Source organism: Suncus etruscus, chromosome 14, assembly GCF_024139225.1.
Source record: "Suncus etruscus isolate mSunEtr1 chromosome 14, mSunEtr1.pri.cur, whole genome shotgun sequence".
Taxonomy (NCBI): Eukaryota; Metazoa; Chordata; class Mammalia; order Eulipotyphla; family Soricidae; genus Suncus; species Suncus etruscus.
In genome coordinates, this window is record NC_064861.1 from 26,971,531 (window position 1) to 26,995,143 (window position 23,613).

The window sequence follows — 23,613 nt, forward strand, 5'->3', positions numbered from 1 at the left end:
GAACTAGCAGTAGCCTCTTTGGGGAGTCAAAACTTCAGGTTGGGGCCCGGAGAGATAGCACAGTGGCGTTTGCCTTGCAAGCAGCCAATCCAGGACCAAAGGTGGTTGGTTCAAATCCCGATGTCCCATATGGTCCCCCCGTGCCTGCCAGGAGCTATTTCTGAGCAGACAGCCAGGAGTAACCCTTGAGCACAGCCGGGTGTGACCCAAAAACCAAAACAAAAAAACAAAAAAACAAAAACTTCAGGTTGGCCTTCTGACGCTGCCACCCTCCCTCCCACATGGGGTGCTGTTTTACCCCAAGACCCTTCCCAGCGGTAGCAAAAGGAAGTGGCATAGGAACGTGCACCAGGCAGTGAGGGGTCAGAGTAACGGTTTATTGGCTCACTGGTACCAAAGTGCCCATGGGTATGGCACCTTCTGACTCCCCGCCCCTTTTCTTTTTCACAAATTCATCCTGACTCACACCAGAGCTGCGGCAGAAGCTGGGGCAGGGTGTGTCTGGCAGGAGTAGGGTCTTGGATCTGCTCCTGAGGCCCAGTGGGTTTGGCACAGGCAGGGGTGCAGGTGGGGAGGAGCTGGCTCCTGGGGGGGCCTCTATAGTGGCCTGAGGTGGGGAGAACCCAGCTCTGGGGAGAGCAGGAAGGTTGAGGGAAGGGGGGGGCTGAGGGCCGGGGAGGTGATAGGGGCTGTAAGGAAGAGCAATGGGCAAGGGGGTGCCAGCCAGCACACTGCTGTGACTGAGGATGGGCAGTCCCTGCTGGAGGGAAAAGCCTCCAGCCCCCCTGACCCCTAAGACTGAGACACATATGCTCACATGTGGCACCTCTGGAACCTGTGTCTTCTCAGGGGATCACGGCACACAGCCCACTGTCATGTATGGGAGCACCTGCCAAGCCCTGGGCTCCTCTCGGCTGTGGCCTGCAGCTCTGGCCCAGCTCCCTGAGGCCTCTGCGTGAGCCCTGGGCCATGGGGCTCTGACGGTCCCCCGCCTACAATGGGGGTATGCGAGGACCTCTGGGGGTGGCCATGATCTTCAGCAAGGCACTGGGTGGGTGGGGACGAGGCCAGAGTGGGAGAACAGCAGCTCAGGCTCCGAGGAGTCCCCTCAGGCCCCTCCTGCAGCCTTGACCCTCAACCCCCACAGCTGGGCTCCCCCTTTTCCCAAGTCCTTCCAGAGCAGCAGCCACAGGGTAGGATGGAGGCAGCCCTGTGAGGGCCCTGGGGAGAGCAGGGCTCTGGGCAGAGTGTGGAGCAAGGGCCTGGGCCCTCTGGAGCATCCTCTTGGCCCTGCAGTTTTGAGGGACTCATGCTGAGTCCCCACCTCCGGAGGTCTTCTTCTTGGGCCGGGCTTTCAGGGTTTTAGAAGCCTGTGGCTGCAGGAAAGGAGGGAGGGAGGCATCAGTGGTGTGGCCCAGACCCCACCCATGCCTTCCTCCCCAACCCTGTGCCTGGTCCTACCCATCTCACCTCAGCTTTGGGTACTTTCTTGACAGCTTTGACCTTCTTAGGGGCCTTGTCTCCTTGGTCCTCCTCAGAGGCCTCTGTGCGAGGGTCGGCAGAGCCTGCGCTGGTCCTCATGCTCAGGAGGGAGCTGTCTCCTGATGGGCAGGGGTGGGGGCTTCAGGCATCACTCCCTCGGGGCCACCCTGACCTTGTGCCCCTGCCACTGGGAAGACAAGCTGTACCTCGGTCCTCAATGGGATCCAGGAGGCTGCTGGGGTGGAGGTGACCATCGGGGCCCTGCAGGGGCAGTCCATCCTCATCCCGGAGCAGGGTCAGGTCCTGCATGCTGAAGCTTCGGAGCTTCTCAGATAGCACCCCCTGGCCCTGGGGGTGGACCAAAGAGGGCTGGAGCTTGTAGCACATAGGGCAGGTCCCTCCTCCAAACACCCTTGCACTACCCTGATAAGAGGCTCAGGCTCCTCTTGGGTGATGATGGGGCAACTGGAACTCAGAGTGGTTGTCACTTAGCTAGAGAGTGACCAAGAGAGCCAGGGCCACATAGGGGCAGGCCCAGGACTGAGGGGGACTCTGGAACTAGGTTTTGTCTAGCCCTTCATTTTTCGGGGATAACACTTGGTGGTGTTCAGTGGCAGGCGGTACCCCTGATGACTGCCAAGTTCCCTGTAAGCCAAACACATGCTCAGCCCAGAGCGCCCGTGCCCCCACTTTCCCTGGTTCAGTCCCCACTCACCTTAGTGGCAGCAGTGACAGCAGCATTGGCGGCCAGGTTCAGCCCCCTCTTGCCTACCCGCATCATGGTCTCATAGCTCCTGTCCCGGGCCTGGATGATGTACTCATCAATCTCCTGCAGGGTGAAGGGTAAGGAGGCAGAGTCAGGGTTGGCGCTGTCCCCCTCCCTGGTCCACACCAGGGCCAAGGCACCCCCACCCCTACACCACATTAGATTCTGGGTCCCCACAGTGACAGCAGGAACAGGCAAGGAAAGAAAAGCTCGATGGACAAACCTTTTCCTTGTTGGACAGAGTTGGGTGCACGAACTTGCGGTAGAGCACGCTGGAGCCCTTGGTGTAGGGCGACAGCAGCCAGATCACAAAGGCAATCTTCAGCTCAAAGTAGAAGGGGAACCTGGGGTGCAGAGCCAGAAGCGGGTCAGGAGCTGAACCTCATTCGGTTCCTAGAGCTCCTGCATTGAGCTGTTTAATAGTTTAATTAATTGTTTTTAATTAATTATTTTGGTTTTTGGGCTACACCCATTTGATGCTCAGGGGTTACTCCTGGCTAATCGCTCAGAAATTGCCCCTGGCTTGGGGGGACCATATGGTAGGCGGGGGGGATCAAACCGTGGTCCTTCCTTGGCTAGCGCTTGCAAGGCAGACACCTTACCTCTAGCGCCACCTCGCCAGCCCCTAATTGTTTAATTCAAGGAAGACCTCTGTCTACAGAACAACACCAAGGTGAACCCCTAACCTGCCAGACCACGCCTGTCTTTTCTTGAATGTGTGTGTGTGTGTGTGTGTGTGTGTGTGTGTGTGTGTGTGTGTTCATGCTCGTGTGGTACTGGTGTGGAAACTCAGGACCTCATATACATAAACGAGCACAGCTCCACTGAGTCACTACTCCCTGGCCCCTCCTGCGTCCTTGTTCACTTAGAGGTTGTCATCCCAACTTTGTAGAGATGGTCCCTCATGCTCGCTGTTCCTGCTCCCCACATCTCCACAGGCTGACATCTCTTACAAAGCTCAACCTTCTCTCTTGTACTTATGCCAAGAGACACCTGCCCTTGCTGCCCTCAGTATTTCTGGAGTCCAGAGGGGCCAACTCAGGTTTTACTCCTGGTAATAGTGGATCAACCAGAATAGATGGTTCAGAGCTCAGGTCCTTAGTGCTGGGGCCTTGGAGACCATCTTGGCAGTGCCTGGGGAGGCATGTGGTGCTCCAATTAGGATCAGGACCTTCTGCATGCAAGGCATATATTCTAGTCCACTAAACTATGGCCCAGGAGCCACCCTCATTACTTTTTGAGGGGGCTATACCCAGAGTTGCTCAGGGCTTACTCCTGGCTCTGCACTTAGAGATCACTCCTGGCAGTATGAGGGGGACCATTTGGGATATTGGGAATCAAACCCAGGTCAGCTGTGTGCAAGGCAAGTACTACCTGTCCAGCCCTAAGGTAAACCCCTTCTTCTTTCCTAGTCTGATCCTCTCAACATCCTCTGCTTTTGCTCAAAATCCATAGGCCCTTATCCCCTCCAAATGTGACCATCTTTCTCCTCTTCATAGGCCTCTCTTCTCAGGCCTCTGCTTGACTGGGTTAAGCTAGGCCTATGCCCAAGAAACATTTGCTTAGTCAATAAAAACTATCTGGACCACACATCTAGTGTTTTTTTTTTTTTTTTTTTTTTTTTTAAGTCACACTCAGCCCCGCTCAGGGGTTACTCCTGGCTCTACGCTCAGAAATTGCTCCTGGCAAGCTCAGGGGACTATATGGGATGCCGGGATTCAAACCACCATCCTTCAGCGTCTAAGGCAAATGCCCTATTGCTGCACTATCTCTCCACCCCCCCCCCCCACATCAAGTGGTACTGATGCTCAGGGCTTACACCTGACTCTGTGCTCAGGGATCACACCTGGGATGCTAAGGGGACCAGAAATGGTGCTGAATATGGAATCAGAGTCATCTATGTGCAAATCTATGTTAGCTGTGTGCAAGGCAAGTGCCCTACCCACTATCTCCCTGTATTCAATACTATTACTATCCAATACTATTGTCCTGCCCACTGGTTTCCTGTATTCTATGGTGGTATTTTAGATACCACCAGAAAGAAATATGGGGATTATGGGCTGGAGACAGTACAGTGGATAAGGTGCTTGCCTTGCATGTGGCCAACCCCAGTTTGATTCATGGTACCGCATATGGTTCTGGGAACACCAGTAGAAGTAACCCTGAACATAGAGCCAGGAATAGTTCCTGAGCACTCCCAGGTGTACCCCAGATGCCATCCCCTATAAAGCATAGGGGCTATGCTGCTATTTGTTTTAGTTTAGTTGAGTTTTTGGGCCACCCTAATGGTGCTCAGAGTCTATTCCAGGCTCAGTGCTCAGGAGCAATCTCTGTAATGCTCATACGTGATACGGGGGGTTTAATCCAGGGTTCTGAACCAGGATTTGAAGCAGGCTGCCACAGTTGTTTGTAAGGCAAGTGCCTCATCTCCTGATTTCATTTATTTGTTCATTTATTTGTTGTTTTTGAGGGGATCATGTAATGCTATGGTTCAAATCCAGGCCTCTGCATGCATCCTAAGGCCACAGCCAGCGATGACCAGAGACTATTTCTAGATAGGTGCTGGGGCCATACCCAGCTGTGCTCTGGAGACTCTAAGTGATACCAGGTACTGAACCCCGTGAACCCTGTCTCCAGCATGAAGACATGTGCACAACCACTGTGATCTCTCTGTGGTCCCCAAGGTCTCTTTTTATTTTCTTTCTTTAGGTTTTCAGGCCACGCCTGGAGGTGCTCAGGCTCTACAATTGGGGATCACTCCTAGCAGGCTCAGGGGAACATACAGGGTGCTGGGTATCTAACAGGGCTCAGCCACATACAAGGCCAAGCACCCTTATCAATGTCCTATCACCCCAGCCTCATATGTCTATTATTCTTTGCTGACCAAGCCAGCAAGGGGACATCCCCAAAGAACTGTGGGGGCCATGGCCCGGGTCTGGCCTCCCAGTGCTGCTGGGCCGAAGGAGACTCCTGGGTTTGAGACAGAGGCTTGGCACTGCCTCACTCACCAAGAGAGCACAATGTCTGTGAGGGTCTCGGCCGTGGTGAAGAAAGCAAAGACGATCCAGTACATCATCCATTTCACCTGGGGAGGAAAGCACAGAACTGCAGGGCCTGGCAACCTCTAGGAGCCTCTCTGTCTGCCCAGGTGCTGCAGGGCTGGGCTGGGGTGGGCAGGACAGCTTTGACATCCTAGAGGAGGGTGTAGGGGCCTTCTTAGTGCTGACAATATTAGTGCCAGGGCACCCACCAGGCCTAACCCCTAACCTTCCTTCAGGTCCCCCCCAAGCGCTGCCATGTGCGGTGGGAAACTCACATATTCCTTCACGTTTTTGGTCTTCACGGCCTTGTAGGAAGAATAGGCTGGGTAGAGAGTGCCAAAGACGAGCCTAGAGAAACAGGGGGTGCTGAACCCAAGGCCATCAGGGCACAGACTGCTCCCTCCCAGCTGGCATCACTACCAGGGAGTTGGTGGGGGGAGAAGGCAGGCAGGCTCCGGGATGCACAGCACCGGATGGGCTGCCTCCCATCCTAGGCCTCTCTGTCTCTGGACCCAGGGATGGAAAGACTTGAGGGCCTTAGTTCCTGGTGGGGGGCTGTTCACTGAAGGTGAGGCCTTCTCCGGACCCGCAACCCCTCCTACACCGTTGCTCTACCCTCTACCTCTGGGGCTCAGAGCCATGTGAGCAGGGGGTCTGGTTCCCCTAACCCTCAGGGGCACAGGGGCAGGCAGCCCTGGGGGGCAAAGGGGTGCGGTTTCCCTACGCATTCAAGGAGTAGGTTGGGGGTCAAGCGCCTGGCTGGACAGAGTGAGAGAGACAGAGACAGAGAGAAAGAAGAGATGGGGGCCCCTGAAAAATAGCTGCTCTCAAGGCCACATGGAGGAGGCCGGAGGCCCTGCACCCCCTCACGGCACAGGCAAGGCAGGGCAGGGCAGGAATTGGGGTTGCCTGGGCGCAGGCCTCATGGAGGCAGGTGTCAGTTGGGGGGAGCCTCGGGGAGAGGCCGAGCCTAGGGAGAGACCACCTTGGGGTTCGGGCTCTGATGGCCCGGGCATCCTCTGCTTCCCCGCGGGTCGTGGCGGTGCTGGGGGGCCGGAGGGGGCGCAGGCCCCGTGGGAGGCGGCAGCGATGGATGGACCCACCCTTTTCTCTGGGCCGGTCCCGCACCCGGGGAGGGAGCGACGGGCCCGGTCTGCGGTGGGGGAGGGCGCACAACGACTCCCCCATGAATCACGCCCAGCGGCTCAGCCCTGGAGGGGCTCGGGCTCCGGGGGTGGGTGTCAGGAATCAATGGGGCCGGGACCCCAGGCTGGCCGCGCTCCCTTCCACCATCTGTCTCCCCCACTCCCAGCCTTGGCTTCCAAGCTAGCGATCCAGGGGACCCCGAAAACGCCTGGAGGGGAGTTGGTCCTCCCCCGCGCCCCGCGCCCGCCACTCACACCACCAGGCGGGAGATGATCCAGGACACCATGGCGGGGCCGGGGCGAGGTCGCAGCTGCCGGAGGCCGAGGGCAGCAGCGGGCGCCGCAGTCGCAGCCGCTGCAGCAGCCGCCGCGGGGGCCGCGGAGCGCGAGCCTCGCCGTCCGAGGGGAGGGCCCTGCCGCAGCGGCGGCTCTTAAAGGGGAGGCGGCGGCCAGGGGCGCGCCCCCCGCACCTGCTGGCCCGGGCACGCGCCGCTCTGACCACCCGCAGGCGGTGGGCAGCTGCAGGGTCTCGGGCCCAAAGGTCCACCCGGACGTCCCAGCCCTCCGCCCTGCCCAGCGCAGGCTGATGAGGCAGAAGCTCCAGGACCTAGCAGCTGGGTGCTAGGTATCAGGCCAGGCAGGAAGACTGGTGCGGAGGACCCTTGGACGGTTAGGAATCGGGACACGGAGGGGAGAGCGAGGATTCAACAGTCCTGCAGCTAAGGTCTGCATCCAAGCCGGCAAGCCCGCCTCAAATAGGCAACGTCACCCAGCGGCTGTCAACTCGACCCATGCTCAGCACTGACAGGCCTGCCAAGGACCCAGAACTGCTGAAGTCAAAGTTTAGCTGTGCCAAGCCCTCCCTGCCCCCTAACTTGGGCTCTCAAGGGAGACCTCTCTGCATTAGGCAGGTGAGTCAGACCTTCTCCCCAGGTCTGGGGATGGCTGGAGATGGATTGAGGGGCCCCACTGCGGCCCGCAGCCAGCACTGGCTGGCAGCGGATGCCCCAATTCTGGAGATATTTATATCCAGAATGTAGGTTAGCGCACCTCTGGATTTTCAGCAAAGCCACAAAGCCCTTACCTCTGCGCGCTCCCTTGCCCCCGTGGCCTTCCTTTTTGGTCCCACTTCAAAGCGGCCGCAACCTTCTGCCCTGTGTCCAGGTCAGATCCTTCTGGAGATCACAGCTTCAGGCTGTGCCCACACAAGCTCAGAGGATGGACATGGCCCAGGGGTATGTGTGTGGGTCTGTGCGTGTCTGCATGCACGTGTGGTCTATTCAGACTTGGTATCCTTGAATTGTACGACAGTCTATTTCTTTTTTTTTTTTTTTTTTGTTTTTTTTTTTTTTTTTTTTTGTTTTTTTTTTTTTTTTTTTTTTGGGCCACACCCGGTGACGCTCAGGGGTTACTCCTGGCTATGCGCTCAGAAGTCGCTCCTGGCTTGGGGGACCATATGGGATGCCGGGGGATCGAACCGCGGTCCTTCCAAGGCTAGTGCAGGTAAGGCAGGCACCTTACCTCCAGCGCCACCGCCCGGCCCCACGACAGTCTATTTCTACCTTGATAATTGGATTTCCAGGCTCAAAGGTTTTGAAAGCTGTTTTCAAACAAGCGCCAGAGAAGCAGCCTCTAAGGACCCCTCTTGTTATTTTTTACTACTTCCTCTCCAAAAGGCCTTTAGTGAGAACCACACCCAACTGCTCAAGGCTGTGAGCTCAGAATCACTCCTGGCAGTGCTCAAGGGACCATATGGGATGTTGGGGATCAAACCCAAGTTGGTTGCATACAAGGCACAGGTCTTTTCTCAGGGCCCTCTAAATAGTCTTTTTTTCCTTTTTCTTTCTTTTTTTTTGTGGTTTTTGGGTCACACCCGGTAGTGCTCAGGGGGTTATTCCTGGCTGTCTGCTCAGAAATTGCTCCTAGCAGGCACGGGGGACCATATGGGACACCGTAATTCAAACCGATGACCTCCTGCATGAAAGGCAAACACCTTACCTCCATGCTATCTCTCCGGCCCCAGTCTTTTTTTCTAATTGCAATGCAGTCTGTCATTATTTACTTTTTGTTACCTGATAAACATAAATCGCATTTGGGCGTTCTCCAGGAAGAGGTGGGTCTAGGGCTCTTGCTTATATTAGTAAATGGGCAACCAGGCTTCCATGTTGAGGGAGGGACAGGACGCCCCCCCCCCCCACTCCTTTAGTGTCCATTTGGGGCCATTCTTCCCACCTGTCCCTCTCCTGAGATTAGATACCATGGGGACAACCCACTAATCCTCTCCTGTGCCACTCATGCTGCCTCGCTTACCCAAGATACAAACCGCAGTAACCTCATGATGACATTTCTTTCCTACCAGTAGGAGTCCAGGAAGCAGAGACCATCGGAAGCAGCAGTGAAACGATAATGAAGATCTGAAAAGGTTCCATCCATCCCCCTCCACTTCCCCTTCTCCCAATCCGGGCCTCACTTTTTCAAGGGCCGGCACAGGAAGCATTTAGTACACGCCAAACAAATTTGTTAGATTTTTAATAAGAACATGGAAATCCCAATCAGCCCTTCAACAAAATTAAAATACAGAAAGTGAAATTAAAAGTATTCTACAGTAAATGACTTTTATTAAAAAAAAAAAGTAATTGTGAACATATAAACAAGCCTGCAGGGCACTACAGTACAGCTGGAAAGAAGATACATTTCCCAATGTACCTATGGGCCAATAAACTCCATCATTTTCAAATAAATTCTTAATAAAACTCCACTGAGTCGGAAAGTTTTGTTGAAAATATTCTGGACAAAACCCCAAAAAACAAAAGCCTCATATATAGGAAATCAAACTTTCCTTCGCATTTGGAACTGTTGAGAGGAGTCCCAAGGGAACGCTGGTACGAGGTGAAACAGTTCCTAGAGTTACCAGTGTGTGTGTGTGTGTATTTGTGTGTGTGTGTCTGTGTGCATATCATGACAGAATATTTTTCTCAGATGGTTGTTCCCTCAGATCGGACTGAGATGGAAGGGGGAAAAAAACTAAAAATTCTAGAAAGCCAATTGTTTAAAATTCTGCTTTGGCTAATTTTGTGCTATGATGGGCAGCTGACTCCTAAAAATCATATGTATTCAAAGAATTTTATTGAAAGGAAGACTAAATGTAATGTGCCTCTCCTCATAATCCAGGAAAACAATTGTGGTATTTCAAAGATTCTAAAAATATCTACTTTCATGAAATAGTAATTATTTCACTACAAACCTATTTTTTTTTTCCACTAAATACACACGTTTCCTAATCCTGGAGCCTTCTGGAAAAGCAGTGGGTTCTCCCTGGGTCTGCAAGACTCCAGTGTGGAGGGGAGAGTTGGTGGGGAATGGCTTCACTGTCTCCCAGACGGGCTGGGTCAGAGGTCACGCAGAGACGGTCAGGCTTCCCAGGTCAGTTTTGGCCAGAGCCCTGACCTGTGCCAATGATGTGATCCCCGCCCCCAAACACATTCCCACTCTTCTAGGCACGAGCAAAAAAACCCAAAAAAACAAAAGGAAGTTGTGCCCATGTTCCTGGTTTCCATGAAGCTCAAACCATGAGAATGTGCAGAAAAGCCCAGTGACATCCAGGCAATTCAGTCCCAAAAGGCCACAGGATGGGAATGTGACACCCTCGGCTTGCAGTCTGAAAGTGTGTGTGTGTGAACAGTGCGACTTTCCTGTGTCAACCATCAGGGTTGAGGCAGCGTAGGAGGAGTGGCTGGAGAGTTTGTAATACTGACCACACTGGCTCCGAGTGAGGGCCTCTGCTCCAGCAGAGAACCCGCCGTTCCCTGTAAGTGTTGCGTGAAAGACCTGTTTCACAGGACAGTTTGGACGCTCTCCACACCTAAGACCTTGCCAGTTTGGATTCATGAGCTTTGAGGGTGCCAACAGCATCTTTCACTGCGTGATAAATGATGTTCTTCACCTGGAGAGAGCAATCAGTACAGTGAGGTCACTGCAACAGCCCTGGGCTTTGTTCTGCATATGACAATGTATGTCCACTATGGTTCCACTTAGTGAGGAGACCCCTTAGCCAAGGACACGTGCTTCCCAAATCAACCTCAACGTGACAGACGTGTGTCACAAAGGACACAGGTTTCTATTCAAACCATCGTCTCTGAGCTTATTATGTGTTGGCACCACGTGAAGCTCTTTCTATGAACTTTGATTTCATCTTTACCATAATTCTCCACGGTAGATTCAATTACTACCCCATTTAACAAATTAGAAATGCAGGTGCAGGGGCCGGCGAGGTGGCGCTAGAGGTAAGGTGTCTGCCTTGCAAGCACTAGCCAAGGAAAATTTTGCTTCTCTATACTTTCTTGTTAAGTTACTAACTATATCAAGTGTATTAAGAATGAAATTCTGGGGCCCGGAGAGATAGCACAGTGGCGTTTGCCTTGCAAGCAGCCAATCCAGGACCAAAGGTGGCTGGTTCGAATCCCAAAGGTGGTTGGTTCAAATCCCGGTGTCCCATATGGTCCCCCGTGCCTGCCAGCAGCTATCTGAGCAGACAGCCAGGAGTAACCCCTGAGCACTGCCGGGTGTGGCCCAAAAAACCAAAAAAAAAAAAAAAAAAAAAAAAAAAAAAAAAGAATGAAATTCTGGGGCTGGAGAGATAGCATGGAGGTAAGGCGTTTGCCTTTCATGAAGAAGGATGGTGGTTCAAATCCTGGCGTCCCATATGGTCCCCTGTGCCTGCCAGAGGTGATTTCTGAGACAGGAGTAACCCCTGAGCACTGCTGGGTATGACCCAAAAAACAAAAACAAAAACAAAAAAAGAATGAAATTCTGCGGCCGGAGTGATAGTATAGTGGGTAAGGCATTTGTTTGTCTTGTACATCATTAACCCGGATTTGATCCCTGACATCCCCTATGCTCCCTTAGCTCCGCCAGGTATAATTCCTTAAAAAAAAAAAAAAAAAAAAAAACTGGGGCCGGGGTGGTGGCACTAGAGGTAAGGTGTCTGCCTTGCCAGCGCTAGCCTAGGACGGACCACGGTTCGATCCCCCGGCGTCCCATATGGTCCCCCAAGCCAGGAGTGACTTCTGAGTGCATAGCCAGAAGTAACCCCTGAGCATCACCGGGTGTGACCCAACCCCCCCCCCCCAAAATAAACATTACATTGTAAAGACAACTCATTTTTTTTTTGGTTTTTGGGTCACACCTGGCAGCGATCAGAGGTTACTCCAGGCCCTATGCTCAGAAATCGCTCCTGGCAGGCTCAGGGGACCATATGGGATGCCAGGATTTGAACCACTATCCTCTGCATGCAAGGCAAATGCCCTACACCTCCATGCTATCTCTCCGGCCCCATAAAGACAACTCTTAAGGAAATAGACGTCCTGGTGGGGTATTATTATTATTATTATTTTGGTTTTTGGGTCACACCCAGCAACACTCGGGTTTAATCCTGGCTCTACGCTCAGAAATCGACCCCGACAGGCACGGGGGACAATATGGGATGCTGGGATTCGAATCACCATTCTTCTGCATGCAATGCAAACACTCTACGTCCATGCTATCTCTCTGGCCCCAGGTCCTGGTGGTTTTAAGGAATTAAGTCTTCACAAAAATTTGCTGTGAGATGCAATATTCTCTTCTCAGAAATATCTTATAACACTGTCATAGTGCTTTTTTCATTGGCCTGGTGAGGTTAGGCCAGTAAGTCACTAAACTGTTATCTCCCAGCACAGAGAAATGGAATATGGTCATTGGAAATGACTAAGCTAAGAAATGAATGTTCTCTGAAAAGAACCCGAAGGAGTCCAAGAAGTTGAGAAGAACTTCTCAACTCCCATGGACATAGTTTTCCATAGCTATTTCTTCTCCGTACCAAAAACCCTCAGAAGGAGCCCATTTGTAGCTGACTAGAGAAAGAGGTATTATTTACCTGCAGTTTATCCTCATGGTTTGTATGGGTGTTAGAGAGATGCCTAAATTCCTGGGTCAGGCGGAAACAGTGCTTGACATGTTCAGGAGACACAAAGTCTTCTGCTACTTTTATGCAACTGTAGAGATTGTGAACCTGCAAGGGAAAGGGAAAGAACATTAGGGATGAGATTTTCTTTTTTCTTTTTTTTTTGGTTTTTGGGCCACACCCGGCGGTGCTCAGGGGTTACTCCTGGCTGTCTGCTCAGAAATAGCTCCTGGCAGGCACGGGGGACCATATGGGACTCTGGGATTCGAACCAACCACCTTTGGTCCTGGATCGGCTGCTTGCAAGGCAAACAACACTGTGCTATCTCTCCGGGCCCAGGGATGAGATTTTCAATAGCACATGAACAATTTTTATGATACAATGTAATAAAAAGATAACTTATTTCAATTGTTTTTTGTTTGTTTGGGGCCACACCAGGCTGCACTCGGGTTACTCCTGGCTCTGTACTCAGAAATCCCTCCTGGCAGGCTTGGGGGACCATATGGGATGCCAGGGATCGAACTGGTCTGTCTGGTCGGCCATGTGCAAGGTAAACGCCCTATCACTGTGCTATCATTCTGGCCCCAAATTTCTTTGGGTGGGAGGGGGAGTTTGGGCCACACCCAGCAGCACTCAGGAGTTACTCCTGGCAGGCTCAGAAGACCTTGGCCCATGCACATTACACAAAAAGCATATTGGGCCAGGAATATAGCTTGAAGAATTGGTACACATAGCCATAGCCTCCCTGGCTTTACTAGAGATACTCCCACTCCAAAAAAGCCTTCCTTTTTGGGCTGGGGACATGACAGTAACATAATATACGTATCATATGTGTATTGTTCTCAATTTAATTCCTAGCACCATCAGACAACAAAACAATCTTTTTTTTTTTTTTTTTTGGTTTTGGGTCACACCCGGCTGTGGTCAGGGGTTATTCCTGGCTATCTGCTCAGAAACAGATCCTGGCAGGCACGGGGCACCATACAGGATGCCGGGATTAGAACCAACCACCTTAGGTCCTGGATCGGCTGCTTGCAAGGCAAACGCCACTGTGCTATCTCTCCGGCCCCTTTCTCATATATTTTTAATTTTTTCTTTTTCTTTTGGGGGGGGCCCACACCGTTTGGTGCTCAGGGGTTACTCCTGACTACGTGCTCAGAAATCGCTCCTGGCTTGGGGGACCATATGGACACTGGGGGATCGAACCAAAGTCTGTTCCTTGGCTAGCACTTGCAAGGCAGACACTTTACCTCTAGCGCCACCTCGCCGGCCCCAATTTTTTCTTTTTCTTTTTTTTATTTAAGCACCATGATTACATACATGATTGTAGCTGGATTTCTCTGACACTTACAGGGTCAGAGAGAGAGAGAGAGTATAGTGGGTAAGGTGCTTGCTTTGCACACAGTTAACCTGGGTTCGATTCCTGGTACCATACACACAACTACCAAGAGTGATCCAGCACAGAGCCAGGAGTAAGTTCTGAGTACCACAAGTTGTGACCCAAAAATCAACCAACCAAAACAAGTGTTTATAATTATAGGCAAGGGCTAGGGATGTGGCTCAAGTAATAGAGCACATGCCTTGAAAAGCCTGATGGTCCTTGAGTCCCAGTAGGTATGGCTCTGGTGGCTCCAAAGCATTGCCTGGTCCAACCATCACCAGGTATATTTCCCACATGAACTAAAATAAATAAAAGCATACAAAATAGAATTTCCTTTCCATTTTGTTTGTTTTTGGGTCACACTGGCAGCGCTCAGGGGTTACTCCTGGCTCTACGCTCACAAATTGCTCCTGGCAGGCTCAGGGGACCATATGGGACACCAGGATTCGAACCACCTTCCTTCTGCATGCAAGGCAAACACCCTGCCTCCATGCTATCTCTCTGGCCCTTTCCTTTCCATTTTGAAAATAATTTTTTGGCCCAAAGCAATAGTACAGCATGTAGGACACTTGTGCACGTGGCTGACCCGACCCAGGTTCAATCCCCGACATCCCATAATGTCCCCTGATCCTGCCAGGAATAATTCGTAAGTGCAGAGCCAGGACTAACACCCTGAGCATTGCTGGGTATGGCCCCAAACAAAAAAAATACAAAAATCTTTTTTTTTTTTTTTTTTTGGTTTTTGGGCCACACCCTGTGACGCTCAGGGGTTACTCCTGGCTATGCGCTCAGAAGTTGCTCCTGGCTTCTTGGGGGACCATATGGGACACCGGGGGATCGAACCTCGGTCTGTCCTAGGCTAGCGCAGGCAAGGCAGGCACCTTACCTCCAGCGCCACCGCCCGGCCCAAAAATCTTATTTTTTTTCTGGGATGCACCTAATGATGGTCAGGGATTACTCTGGCTCAGGAGTAAACCTTGGTGATGCTTGGAGGACCATATGCAGTGCCTGTAGTCAGCCATTTTAGGCCAAGTGCCTTAAATCCATCCTATACTATCTCTCTGGCCTCTACCTTTTAAATTTTTCAATTTCTTCTAGGGTGGATTGGAGAGACAGTACAAGCATTAAAACACTTACATTGCATTGTGTTGCTCTGGCACCAAATAACTGATTCCTGAGCACACAGCCAGGAATAAAAAAATACCACAAAAATATGGGTCAGAGAGGTGGTGGTTCTTCTTTTTTTTTTGGCCACACCCAGTAGTGCTCAGGGGTTACTCCTGACTCTGCACTTATAAGTTACTTCTGGCATGCAGTTCTAGATTCAAGCCCCATCACCATATGGTCCCTGAATATAATCAGGAGCAAACCCCATGCACAGACCTGGAGAAGCCTCTGAGCATTGTGGTCCAAATACAAAACAGAAAATGTAAGCTGCAATTTCAGAAAAATCAGTGTAATCTAGCCACTCATAACTCTGACAGGTTAGTGAAAAAATGAGAATGAATTCTTTTTTTTTTTTTTTTTGGTTTTTGGGCCACACCCTGCGGTGCTCCGAGGTTACTCCTGGCTGTCTGCTCAGAAATAGCTCCTGGCAGGCACGGGGGACCATATGGGACACCGGGATTCGAACCAACCACCTTTGGTCCTGGATCGGCTGCTTGCAAGGCAAACGCTGCTGTGCTATCTCTCCGGGCCCGAGAATGAATTCTTAGCTTAGAAACTGTTGATTTTGGGGAGGGGGGTACACCCAATGGTGCTCAGGGTCAGGAAATTACTCCTGTGGGCTTGGGGGCACCATATGGGATGCCTAGGGTCAAACCCAGGTTGCTTATTTACATGCAAGGCAAGTGCCCTACGCGTTGTGCCATTGCTCCAGCCCCACTTCTAGAATTGCTGCACCCAATCCCTAAGAGGGAACATACCTGGTGTGGGGCCCCAGCTGGTATGAAGACAGCATCACCCAGAAACTGAACGATGGCCCAACCTTGCACCCCATACTCCTCATACAATCGCTTCCGGAGGGTCTGGTCCAGATACCAACTTTGGTCATGAATTGGGTCGTGATCAGGGGGATTCTCTTGACCTTGCTCTTCTCCAACCTGAAACCATGATCAAAAAAAATCCAAAGACAAAAATCAATAAGACATACTAAAAATATATACAAGGACATAAAGTATTAATAGCATAAATTCAATTTGCTACAGCAAGGTCCCTGGTGGAAAAAAAATTTGGTTTATTCTAGTCAACATTGTTTCATTATTATTTTTGGTTTTGGATCACACCTGGCAGTGCTCAGGGCTTACTCCTGGTGGGCTTGAGCAACCATTTGGGGCGCTGTTCAAATCCAGGTTAGACATGTACAAGGCCAAAGCCCTACCCACAGTATTATCTCTCTGTCCTATCCTTTAAACTATAGATTTAGCTCTTCAAGTTATTTTTCCAAGAGATCCCTTAATGCCAAGAGATAACATGTAGAAAACTCTAGGTGGATGGGGAGTACCCCACACCCACTCAGGCACACCTTTCGGAGCAGCTCCCTGATCTTCTCTGCATCCTTGGCTGCATAGATGTGCCACAGAGCACCAGGCTTCTCCTTCCCATCGTGAATCCTCTGCTTCGTCACTTCATCAGCATCTCCCTCGTCAATAGTCTTTAGTACCTCTGAAAAGAACAAAATGGCATTTTCAGCACAAGTTATTTTAGTGCCTCTGAGCAAAGCAAATTTTAGTCTCTTCTATTCTCTATCTCTCTGGAGTAATGTAAGGTAGAATCTAAGAATTCAAAACTTGTATTGCTCTAAGTTTCCTTTACAAAGTAAGAACTGACTCTGATTCTAAATCATTCTTAGTACAGTATTTTTGAGAAAGAATTTTCTTTTTTTTTTAATTTTTGGTCCAGCCCTGGTGGTGCTCGCAATGTATGTGCTGAGGGATGACCTGGTGTCAGGAATCAAACCTGGGTCTCCTACAAATTATGCATACAACTCATTGAGCTAGCTTTCTGGGCCTGAAGATGGTTCTTTTAAAATATATTTCTTGTTCAAACTAAAGCTTTATAGTCAGATTCTGTTTTGCTTGGTTTTGATTTTGGGGCCATATCTGGCAGTGCTCAAAGCTTATTTAGCTGTGCACTTAGGGAGCACTCCTAATGGGCCTGAGGGACTATATATGGTATCAGAGATGAAAGCCAGGTTGACTAGGTGCAAGCAAATACTCTACCAACTCTACTAAATCTTTGATCCACACTTTGGGGTCAGACCCAGTTATGTTTTTGGGTTTTAATCCTGGTTTTGTATTCAGGGATCACTCCTTCCTGGTAGTGCTTAGGGTATCAGGGATCAAACCTAGACCAGCAGCTGCATGCAAGTGAAGAAACTTAACCACTGTACAGTCTTTCTGGCTCTCTTACATTTTTATTTTTACTTACTCTTACTTAAAAAAATATATAGCAGTATCTTTTTTTTCTTTTTTTGGGTCACACCCAGTGACGCTCAAGGGTTACTCCTGGCTATGCGCTCAGCAATAGTTCCTGGCTCGATGGACCATATGGGACACAGGGGATTGAACCAAGGTTCGTTCTGGGTCAGCCGCTGGCAAGGCAAACAACCTACAGCTGTGATATTGCTCCAGCCCCATAGCCGTATCTTTTATTTATTTATACTTGTTCTGGGGCTACATCTGGCAATACTCAAGGTTACTCCTGGCTCTATGCTCAGGAGTCATTCCTGGCAGGCTCAGGAGACCACAGGGATGCCAGGAATTGAACCTGAGCTGACCACATGCAAGGCAAGTGCTATAGCAGCTGTATTAGAGTTTGAGCCTCTCCAAATCTTTTTCTTTTTTCCTTTTTCTTTTTGGGTCACAACTGGCAGCGCTCAGGGGTTGTTACTAACTCTAAGCTCAGAAATAGCTCCTGGCAAGCTCGAGGGACTATATGGGATTATGGGATGCCGGGATTTGAACCACTATCCTTCCACATGCAAGGCAAACGCCCTACCTCCACGCTACCTCTCTGGCCCAAATCTTTTACTGACTGTTTGAGTTTTTAGTTTTGTTTGTTTGTTCATTTTTGGGTCATACCAAGTGGTGCTCAGGGGTTACTCCTGGCTCTGTGCTCAGAAATCACTCCTGGCAGACTTGGGGAACCATATGAGATGCCAGGATTCGAACCGCCCTCCATCCTCAGTTGGCCGTGTATAAGGAAAATGCCCTACCGCTCTGCTATTGCCCCAGCCCCATTTGGGTTTTGGGGCCAGAGATAGTGGTATGTTCAGTTCACAGGAATCTAGTGAATGGGGGTCATGCTTAGTGATGCTGGTGACAACATATAATGCTAAGATCAAAAGGGTTGGCTTTATACAAGAACCTTAACCCCTATACTATCTTTTTGGCAGCCCTTGGATCTTGTATTTAATTATTTAGAATTTTGGGCCATATCTGGCAGTGACAAGGACTTACTCCAGGCTCTTAGCTCAGGGATCATTCCTGGCAAGAGACCATCTAGGGTGCCAGAGATCAAACTGGGTCAGTTGCATGCAAGGTAAATGTCTTTTCTCTTTTTTCTTTCATTTTTTTTTTTTTTGGTCATACCCGGCAGCACTCAGGGGTTACTCTTGGCTCTACATTCAGAAATTGCTCCTGGCAGGCTCAGGGGACCATATGGGATGCCGGGATTCGAACCACTGTCCTTCTGCATGCAAGGCAAATGCCTTATCTCTATGCTATCTCTCCAGCCCTCTTTTTTCCTTTAATTGATATGCATATCACTTTATTTTATTGAAACCATTGTGATTTACAAAGTTTTTCATAGTTGGATTTCGGTGACATTGAGGTAAATCTTTTCCACTGTACTCTCTCCCTATGGCCCGATTTAACTGTAGGTTATTCCTGCTCCAAGTAAAGATTTTGATCATTTTCTTTTTTTTACTTTTTGGACCACAACTGGTGATGCTCAGGGTTTACTCCTGGCTCTGTGCTCAGAAATAACTCCTGGCAGGCTCAGGGGGCCATATGGGATGCTGGGGATCAAACCTGGGTCTATCCTGGGTTGGACACGTGCAAGGCAAATGCCCTACCCCTGTGCTATCGCTCCAGCCCCGAGAGATTTTAAGATCCTGTCAGAACCCTATAATTCTGTGAATATTTTTTTTCTTCTGACCACAATCGGCAGCATCTAGAGGTTACTCCTGGTTCTGCACTCAGAAATTACTCCTGGCAGGGGCCAGAGAGATAGCATGGAGGTAGGGCATTTACCTTGCATGCAGAAGGATAATGGTTAAAATTCTGACATCCCATATGGGCCAGGATTCGAACCACCATCCTTCTGCATGCAAGGCAAATGCCTTACCTCCATGTTATTGCTCCAGTCCCAGTCAGGAGCGATTTCTGAGCGTAGAGCCAGGAGTAATCCCTGAGCGCTGCCGGGTGTGACCCAAAAACCAAAACCAAACAAACAAACAAAAAAAGAGAAATCACTCCTGGCAGGCTCAGGGGACATATTCGATACTGGGGATTGAACCTGGTTCTTCCATGTGCAAAGTAATCCACCTTACCTGCTGCTCTATCACTCTGGCCCTTAACTTTGTGGATTTAAGTCATGAAATCTCAGCTATAAGCTTTGTTTGCATATTAGAAGTATTAATCTTTTATGTTTTTGGGACACACCTGGCAGTGTTTGGGGGATCATGCAGTGTCAGAAATGGAACCTACACTGACTAAGAATGTGTTCAGCTCCCTGAGCTCTCTCAGATCAAGACAGTTAGTTTCTAATGCTTATTTATTATAGTCCCTTAAAAAAAAATGAAGGGAGACACAATACAGGGGTTAAGGCGATTTTGTTGTATGGATTAAGACACATGGCATTCCATATGAACAGTCCTTTGAACAAGCACAGTGACAGGAATATCATCAAAGCAGTCAGCCCAAGCACCCTTCAACACTCCCTCCCCCTTCCAGAAAAAGAGCAGTTAGGAGACAGTTCAAAGTGCTAGAGTACAAGTACAGAATCTTTGTTGTTTGCTTGTTTTTGGGCCACACCCAGTGACGCTCAGGGGTTATTCCTGGCTATGCGCTCAGAAATCGTTCCTGGGACCCCAGGGATCGAACTGTGGTCTGTCCTAGGTCAGCGGATGCAAGGCAAACGCCCTACTGCTCATGCCACACTCCCGCCCCACGTATAGAATTTTGAATTTGTTACTTTTTTTATTTAAAGTTTTTTTGGGCCACGCCCTGTGGTATTCAGGGGTTACTCCAGGCTCTGCACTCAGAAATTGCCCCTGGCTTGGAGGACCTTATGGGATGCCGGGGATTGAACCCATGTCCATCCTGGGTCAGCCATGTGCAAGGCAAGCACCAAATCACTGTGCTACCACTCCGGCCCCTGGAATCTTGAGCTTGATCCCCTCAAACTGCATGATTTACAAGCTCTGCTGGGTATGCTTTGGAGGGCACCGGATAGATATTGTTGGTAAAGTACTTTTCCAAAAAGGAAAAGAAAAAAGATAGACATGCAGCATCAGGCTGGTAGTGATGCAAGAAAAAGTAGCCATGAATGAGGACCCACTCTTCTACCAGGAGGAGGCTTCCCCATTCTGGTTTTTGTTTCTTTTTTTTGGTTATTTAAAAACGATCTTTGGGTCAGAGTGGTGCTCAGGGTTTACTCCTGGTTCTGCACTCAGAAGTTACTCGTGAAGACTATGAGTTGCTAGAGATCGAACCTGAATGGGCCACAGGCCAGGGAAGGGCTCTACATGCTGTACTATCTCTCTGGCCCGGTTTCCCCATCCTGGAGTAGTGGTTCTAGAATCATACCTTCATCATGAGCACCCTCCCCAATGGGGATGCCAACGTACACCATCACATTAACTGCATCAGATACATCTAAGTGAAGATTTGTTGTTCCAACTCTTCTATCTTCTGCTGTTATCAAACCTAAAGATAGAAGGTAGATATGCAAGGTTAAAGGTCTGTTGTTTTTTTTTTCATTGAGAGCTATTACCAGCATAGTGCTTGGACCATGCAGTGTTTGGAAATGAACCAGGGCTTCTACACGTACTCCAGGCCTTTTGAGCTATCTCCCTAGCCCTAGACTAAGATTCTGAAGCCTCCACAGAGATTCATACATACCCAGAGATGTTATTAAATGACCTACACCGGCAGAGTAAAGTATCCCTCTTCTCAACTGGAGAGACAGTACAGGGGTTAAGGATGTACCTTACATGCAACTGGCCCCAGTTTGAGTCCAGGCATCACATGTGGCTCAAGCACCAAGCACTGCCAGGGGGTCACTCCTGTGCATGAAGCCAATAGTCCCTGGTTGTGGGCCACTCCTTATTATTATTATTATTATTTGCTTTTTGGGCGACACCCTGTGACACTTAGGGGTTATTCCTGGCTATGCAATCAGAAATTGCTCCTGGCTTGGGGACCATATGAGATGCCGGGGACCGAACCAAGGTCAGTCCTGGATAGGCCATGTGCAAGGCAAAATGCCCTACTGCTGTGCTATTGCTCCAGCCCCATATTATTGTTTTCTTTTTTCACTTTTTCGAGGAGAAAAGAGGAAAAGGAGGGAGAAAGGAGGAGGACGAAGAAGGAAAAAAGAGGAGAAAGAAGAAAAAGAGGCAGAAGGAAAGGAGCCATAATGGCAGTGTTCAGGGCTTACTCCTAGTTCTGAGCTCAGGATCACTTCTGGTGAGGTTTAGGGGACCATATTGGGTGCTGGGGATTGAACCCAGATCAGCTACATGAAAGACAACTGTCTTGCCTGCTGCACTATCTCTCCAGCCCCTTATTAATCTTTGGACTTTTGAATCATATCAAGCAGTGCTTGGGTATCATGCAGAACTGAAATGAATTTTTGGGGTTTGCTGCCTGAAAGATAAGCACCTTAATCATTGTATTCTCTCTCTGGCTCTTTTCTGTTTTACCAGCTATTGTTTAGGAACCAATTCCTCTACTCTACCCTTGCTAGTGAGCCATACAGTGATCTCTCAACAACAAAACAGATATAGATATGGACATTCAAATGAAAATTGTTTTCTTTAGTTTTTGGGCCACACCCAGTGACGCTCAGGGGTTACTCCTGCTTAAGCACTAAGAAATCGTTCCTGGCTTGGGGGACCATATGGAACACCAGGGGATCGAACTGCAGTCTGTCCTAGGCTAGTGCGGACAAGGCAGACACCTTACCGCTTGCGCCACTGCTCCAGCCCCAAGAACAATGTTTTCTGGGGCTGAGTGCTTTGCATGTGGGAGGCTTGGGTTCAATCAGCAGCACTGCATGGTCCTGTGAACATGGCCACAAGCAATGTTATCTCTGAATTCTCTTGGATATGTCCAAGAAAAAAAAAGAAAAAAAAATTATGTCAGGACTGTAGAGTTGAGCACATACTTTGTACTTACATGCTAGAGGCTCAGGTTCAGAAGTGACCACAATGGACTGGAGCAATAGCATAGCAGTAGGGTGTTTGCCTTGCACACGGCTGGATGGAGCCGGCATCCCATATGGTCCTCTGAGAATGCCAGAAGCGATTTCTGAGCGCAGAGCCAGGAATAACTCCTGAGTGCAGGCAGGTATGGCCCAAACCCTTCCCCACCCACAAAAAAAGACAATGACCACAGAACAGTGTTGGGAGTGTAAAAGAAAATCATGTCTTCTTTCATAAAACTTTTTAGAGGAAATGCTAAAGATTGAAAACATAAGCTTACAGACTGGGTCCCAAAGAAACATGCAAGTTAATAAAAGGAAACTATAAAAACTCCAGGTGGAGGGGCTGGAGAGATAGCACAGCAGTATGACATTTGCCTTGCACACAGCAGACCCGGGATGGACCCAGGTTTAATTCCTGGCATCCCATATGGTCCCCCAGCCTGCCAGGAGCGATTTCTGAGCGCAGAGCCAAAAGTAATCCCTGAGCACTGCTGGGTGTGGCCTGAAAGTAAAAAAGAATTAAAAAAAAAAAAGGCAAGACAAAAAAATAAAAATTATCCAGTATACCATACATTTTTCTAGTATCTTTCATTTATTTTTTTTGTTTTTATGCCATACCCAGTGGCACTCGAGAGTCACTCCTGACAGTGATTGGCCTTAACCCTGGGTACTATCTCTCAGTCTTCACTATGACCCTATAGACCCTACAGACCTCTCTATGGGTAAAATGGGAAGGAGTAAGTGAACAAAAGCAGCGGTTTTGGCTTCTTTCTCATACCATAGGCATTGTACATCTTGGGGCCGAGATCAGGCCTTACAAAGTAGCTGGGGAGCCGAGAGGCGAGATTGAGCCTGCCGTCTCGTTTGGTATATTCTGGCAGAGGAAGGTTTTCCATCAGATCTTCAAACCTACAAAAGGGCAGGAAAGATAATTTGCTGTTACAGGAAACAAAGAATTGACACCAAGCTCACTTTGCATTCATTACTTCATTATGACTACAGCAAGGCTCATGTCTCTGAAAAGAACCAGTGGAGTTTACTAACCTTGTTGGCATCATGTCCCGAAAATCTTCTCCGGGAGGCCAGTCCTTGAGTTTGAGCACCATTGGCTGCCCATCTTCAGACCGTAACCTCTCTGCAAGAGGAAAAGACACCAAAATCTGTTGCGTCTGCCACGAATATAACTCTTTTGAATTGAATTAGATATGGCTTTTGTTTCTTTCACTCATGATTTAGTAACATGCAATGTTGTTTCATTTCCTACGGATTCTATTCTCCCTTTCATATGAGAGCTTGTGCTGGGAGACTCATGCCCAGTAGAACAGAGGCTTAAGTACAGTCATACTCTAGGAGCCCCAGGACAGCCATGAGTGCGCAGCCTGGTGGGTTACAGAGCAGAACGATCCTCCTACTAAGAGGAAAACATT

At 49.5% G+C, this 23,613-nt stretch overlaps 2 protein-coding genes and 1 long non-coding RNA gene across 4 annotated transcripts in view; 1 reads left to right on the forward strand and 2 right to left on the reverse strand.

Moving 5' to 3' along the window:
- REEP2 (receptor accessory protein 2) overlaps positions 1–6,806 on the reverse strand; it is a 73,498-nt gene extending 66,692 nt beyond the window's left edge. The window contains exons 1-8 of one of the 2 annotated variants that reach the window (XR_007502187.1): positions 6,690–6,806; positions 5,565–5,637; positions 5,257–5,333; positions 2,472–2,592; positions 2,198–2,311; positions 1,689–1,830; positions 1,471–1,601; positions 1,204–1,376 (exon numbers count right to left, since the gene is read on the reverse strand). Coding sequence is in view for 1 of the 2 variants with exons in the window: in XM_049786031.1 (XP_049641988.1) it covers positions 1,308–1,376; positions 1,471–1,601; positions 1,689–1,830; positions 2,198–2,311; positions 2,472–2,592; positions 5,257–5,333; positions 5,565–5,637; positions 6,690–6,721 (759 nt within the window). In the remaining variant the exon portion in view is untranslated. Of the gene's footprint in view, positions 1–356; positions 1,377–1,470; positions 1,602–1,688; positions 1,831–2,197; positions 2,312–2,471; positions 2,593–5,256; positions 5,334–5,564; positions 5,638–6,689 lie in introns of those variants that run through there. The other variant, XM_049786031.1, reaches the window with a different exon arrangement.
- A 227-nt stretch (positions 6,807–7,033) lies between these two features.
- LOC126027071 (uncharacterized) lies at positions 7,034–9,187 on the forward strand. The gene is made up of 2 exons (XR_007502192.1): positions 7,034–7,345; positions 8,794–9,187. It is a non-coding gene; the product is annotated as an uncharacterized LOC126027071 (long non-coding RNA).
- KDM3B (lysine demethylase 3B) overlaps positions 8,947–23,613 on the reverse strand; it is a 92,291-nt gene continuing 77,624 nt past the window's right edge. Inside the window, exons 18-24 of the mRNA XM_049785986.1 lie at positions 23,231–23,321; positions 22,965–23,095; positions 20,566–20,685; positions 16,278–16,417; positions 15,679–15,855; positions 12,346–12,480; positions 8,947–10,377 (exon numbers count right to left, since the gene is read on the reverse strand). Of these exons, the coding sequence (XP_049641943.1) occupies positions 10,297–10,377; positions 12,346–12,480; positions 15,679–15,855; positions 16,278–16,417; positions 20,566–20,685; positions 22,965–23,095; positions 23,231–23,321 (875 nt within the window). The 3' untranslated portion in view covers positions 8,947–10,296. The remainder of the gene's footprint in view (positions 10,378–12,345; positions 12,481–15,678; positions 15,856–16,277; positions 16,418–20,565; positions 20,686–22,964; positions 23,096–23,230; positions 23,322–23,613) is intronic.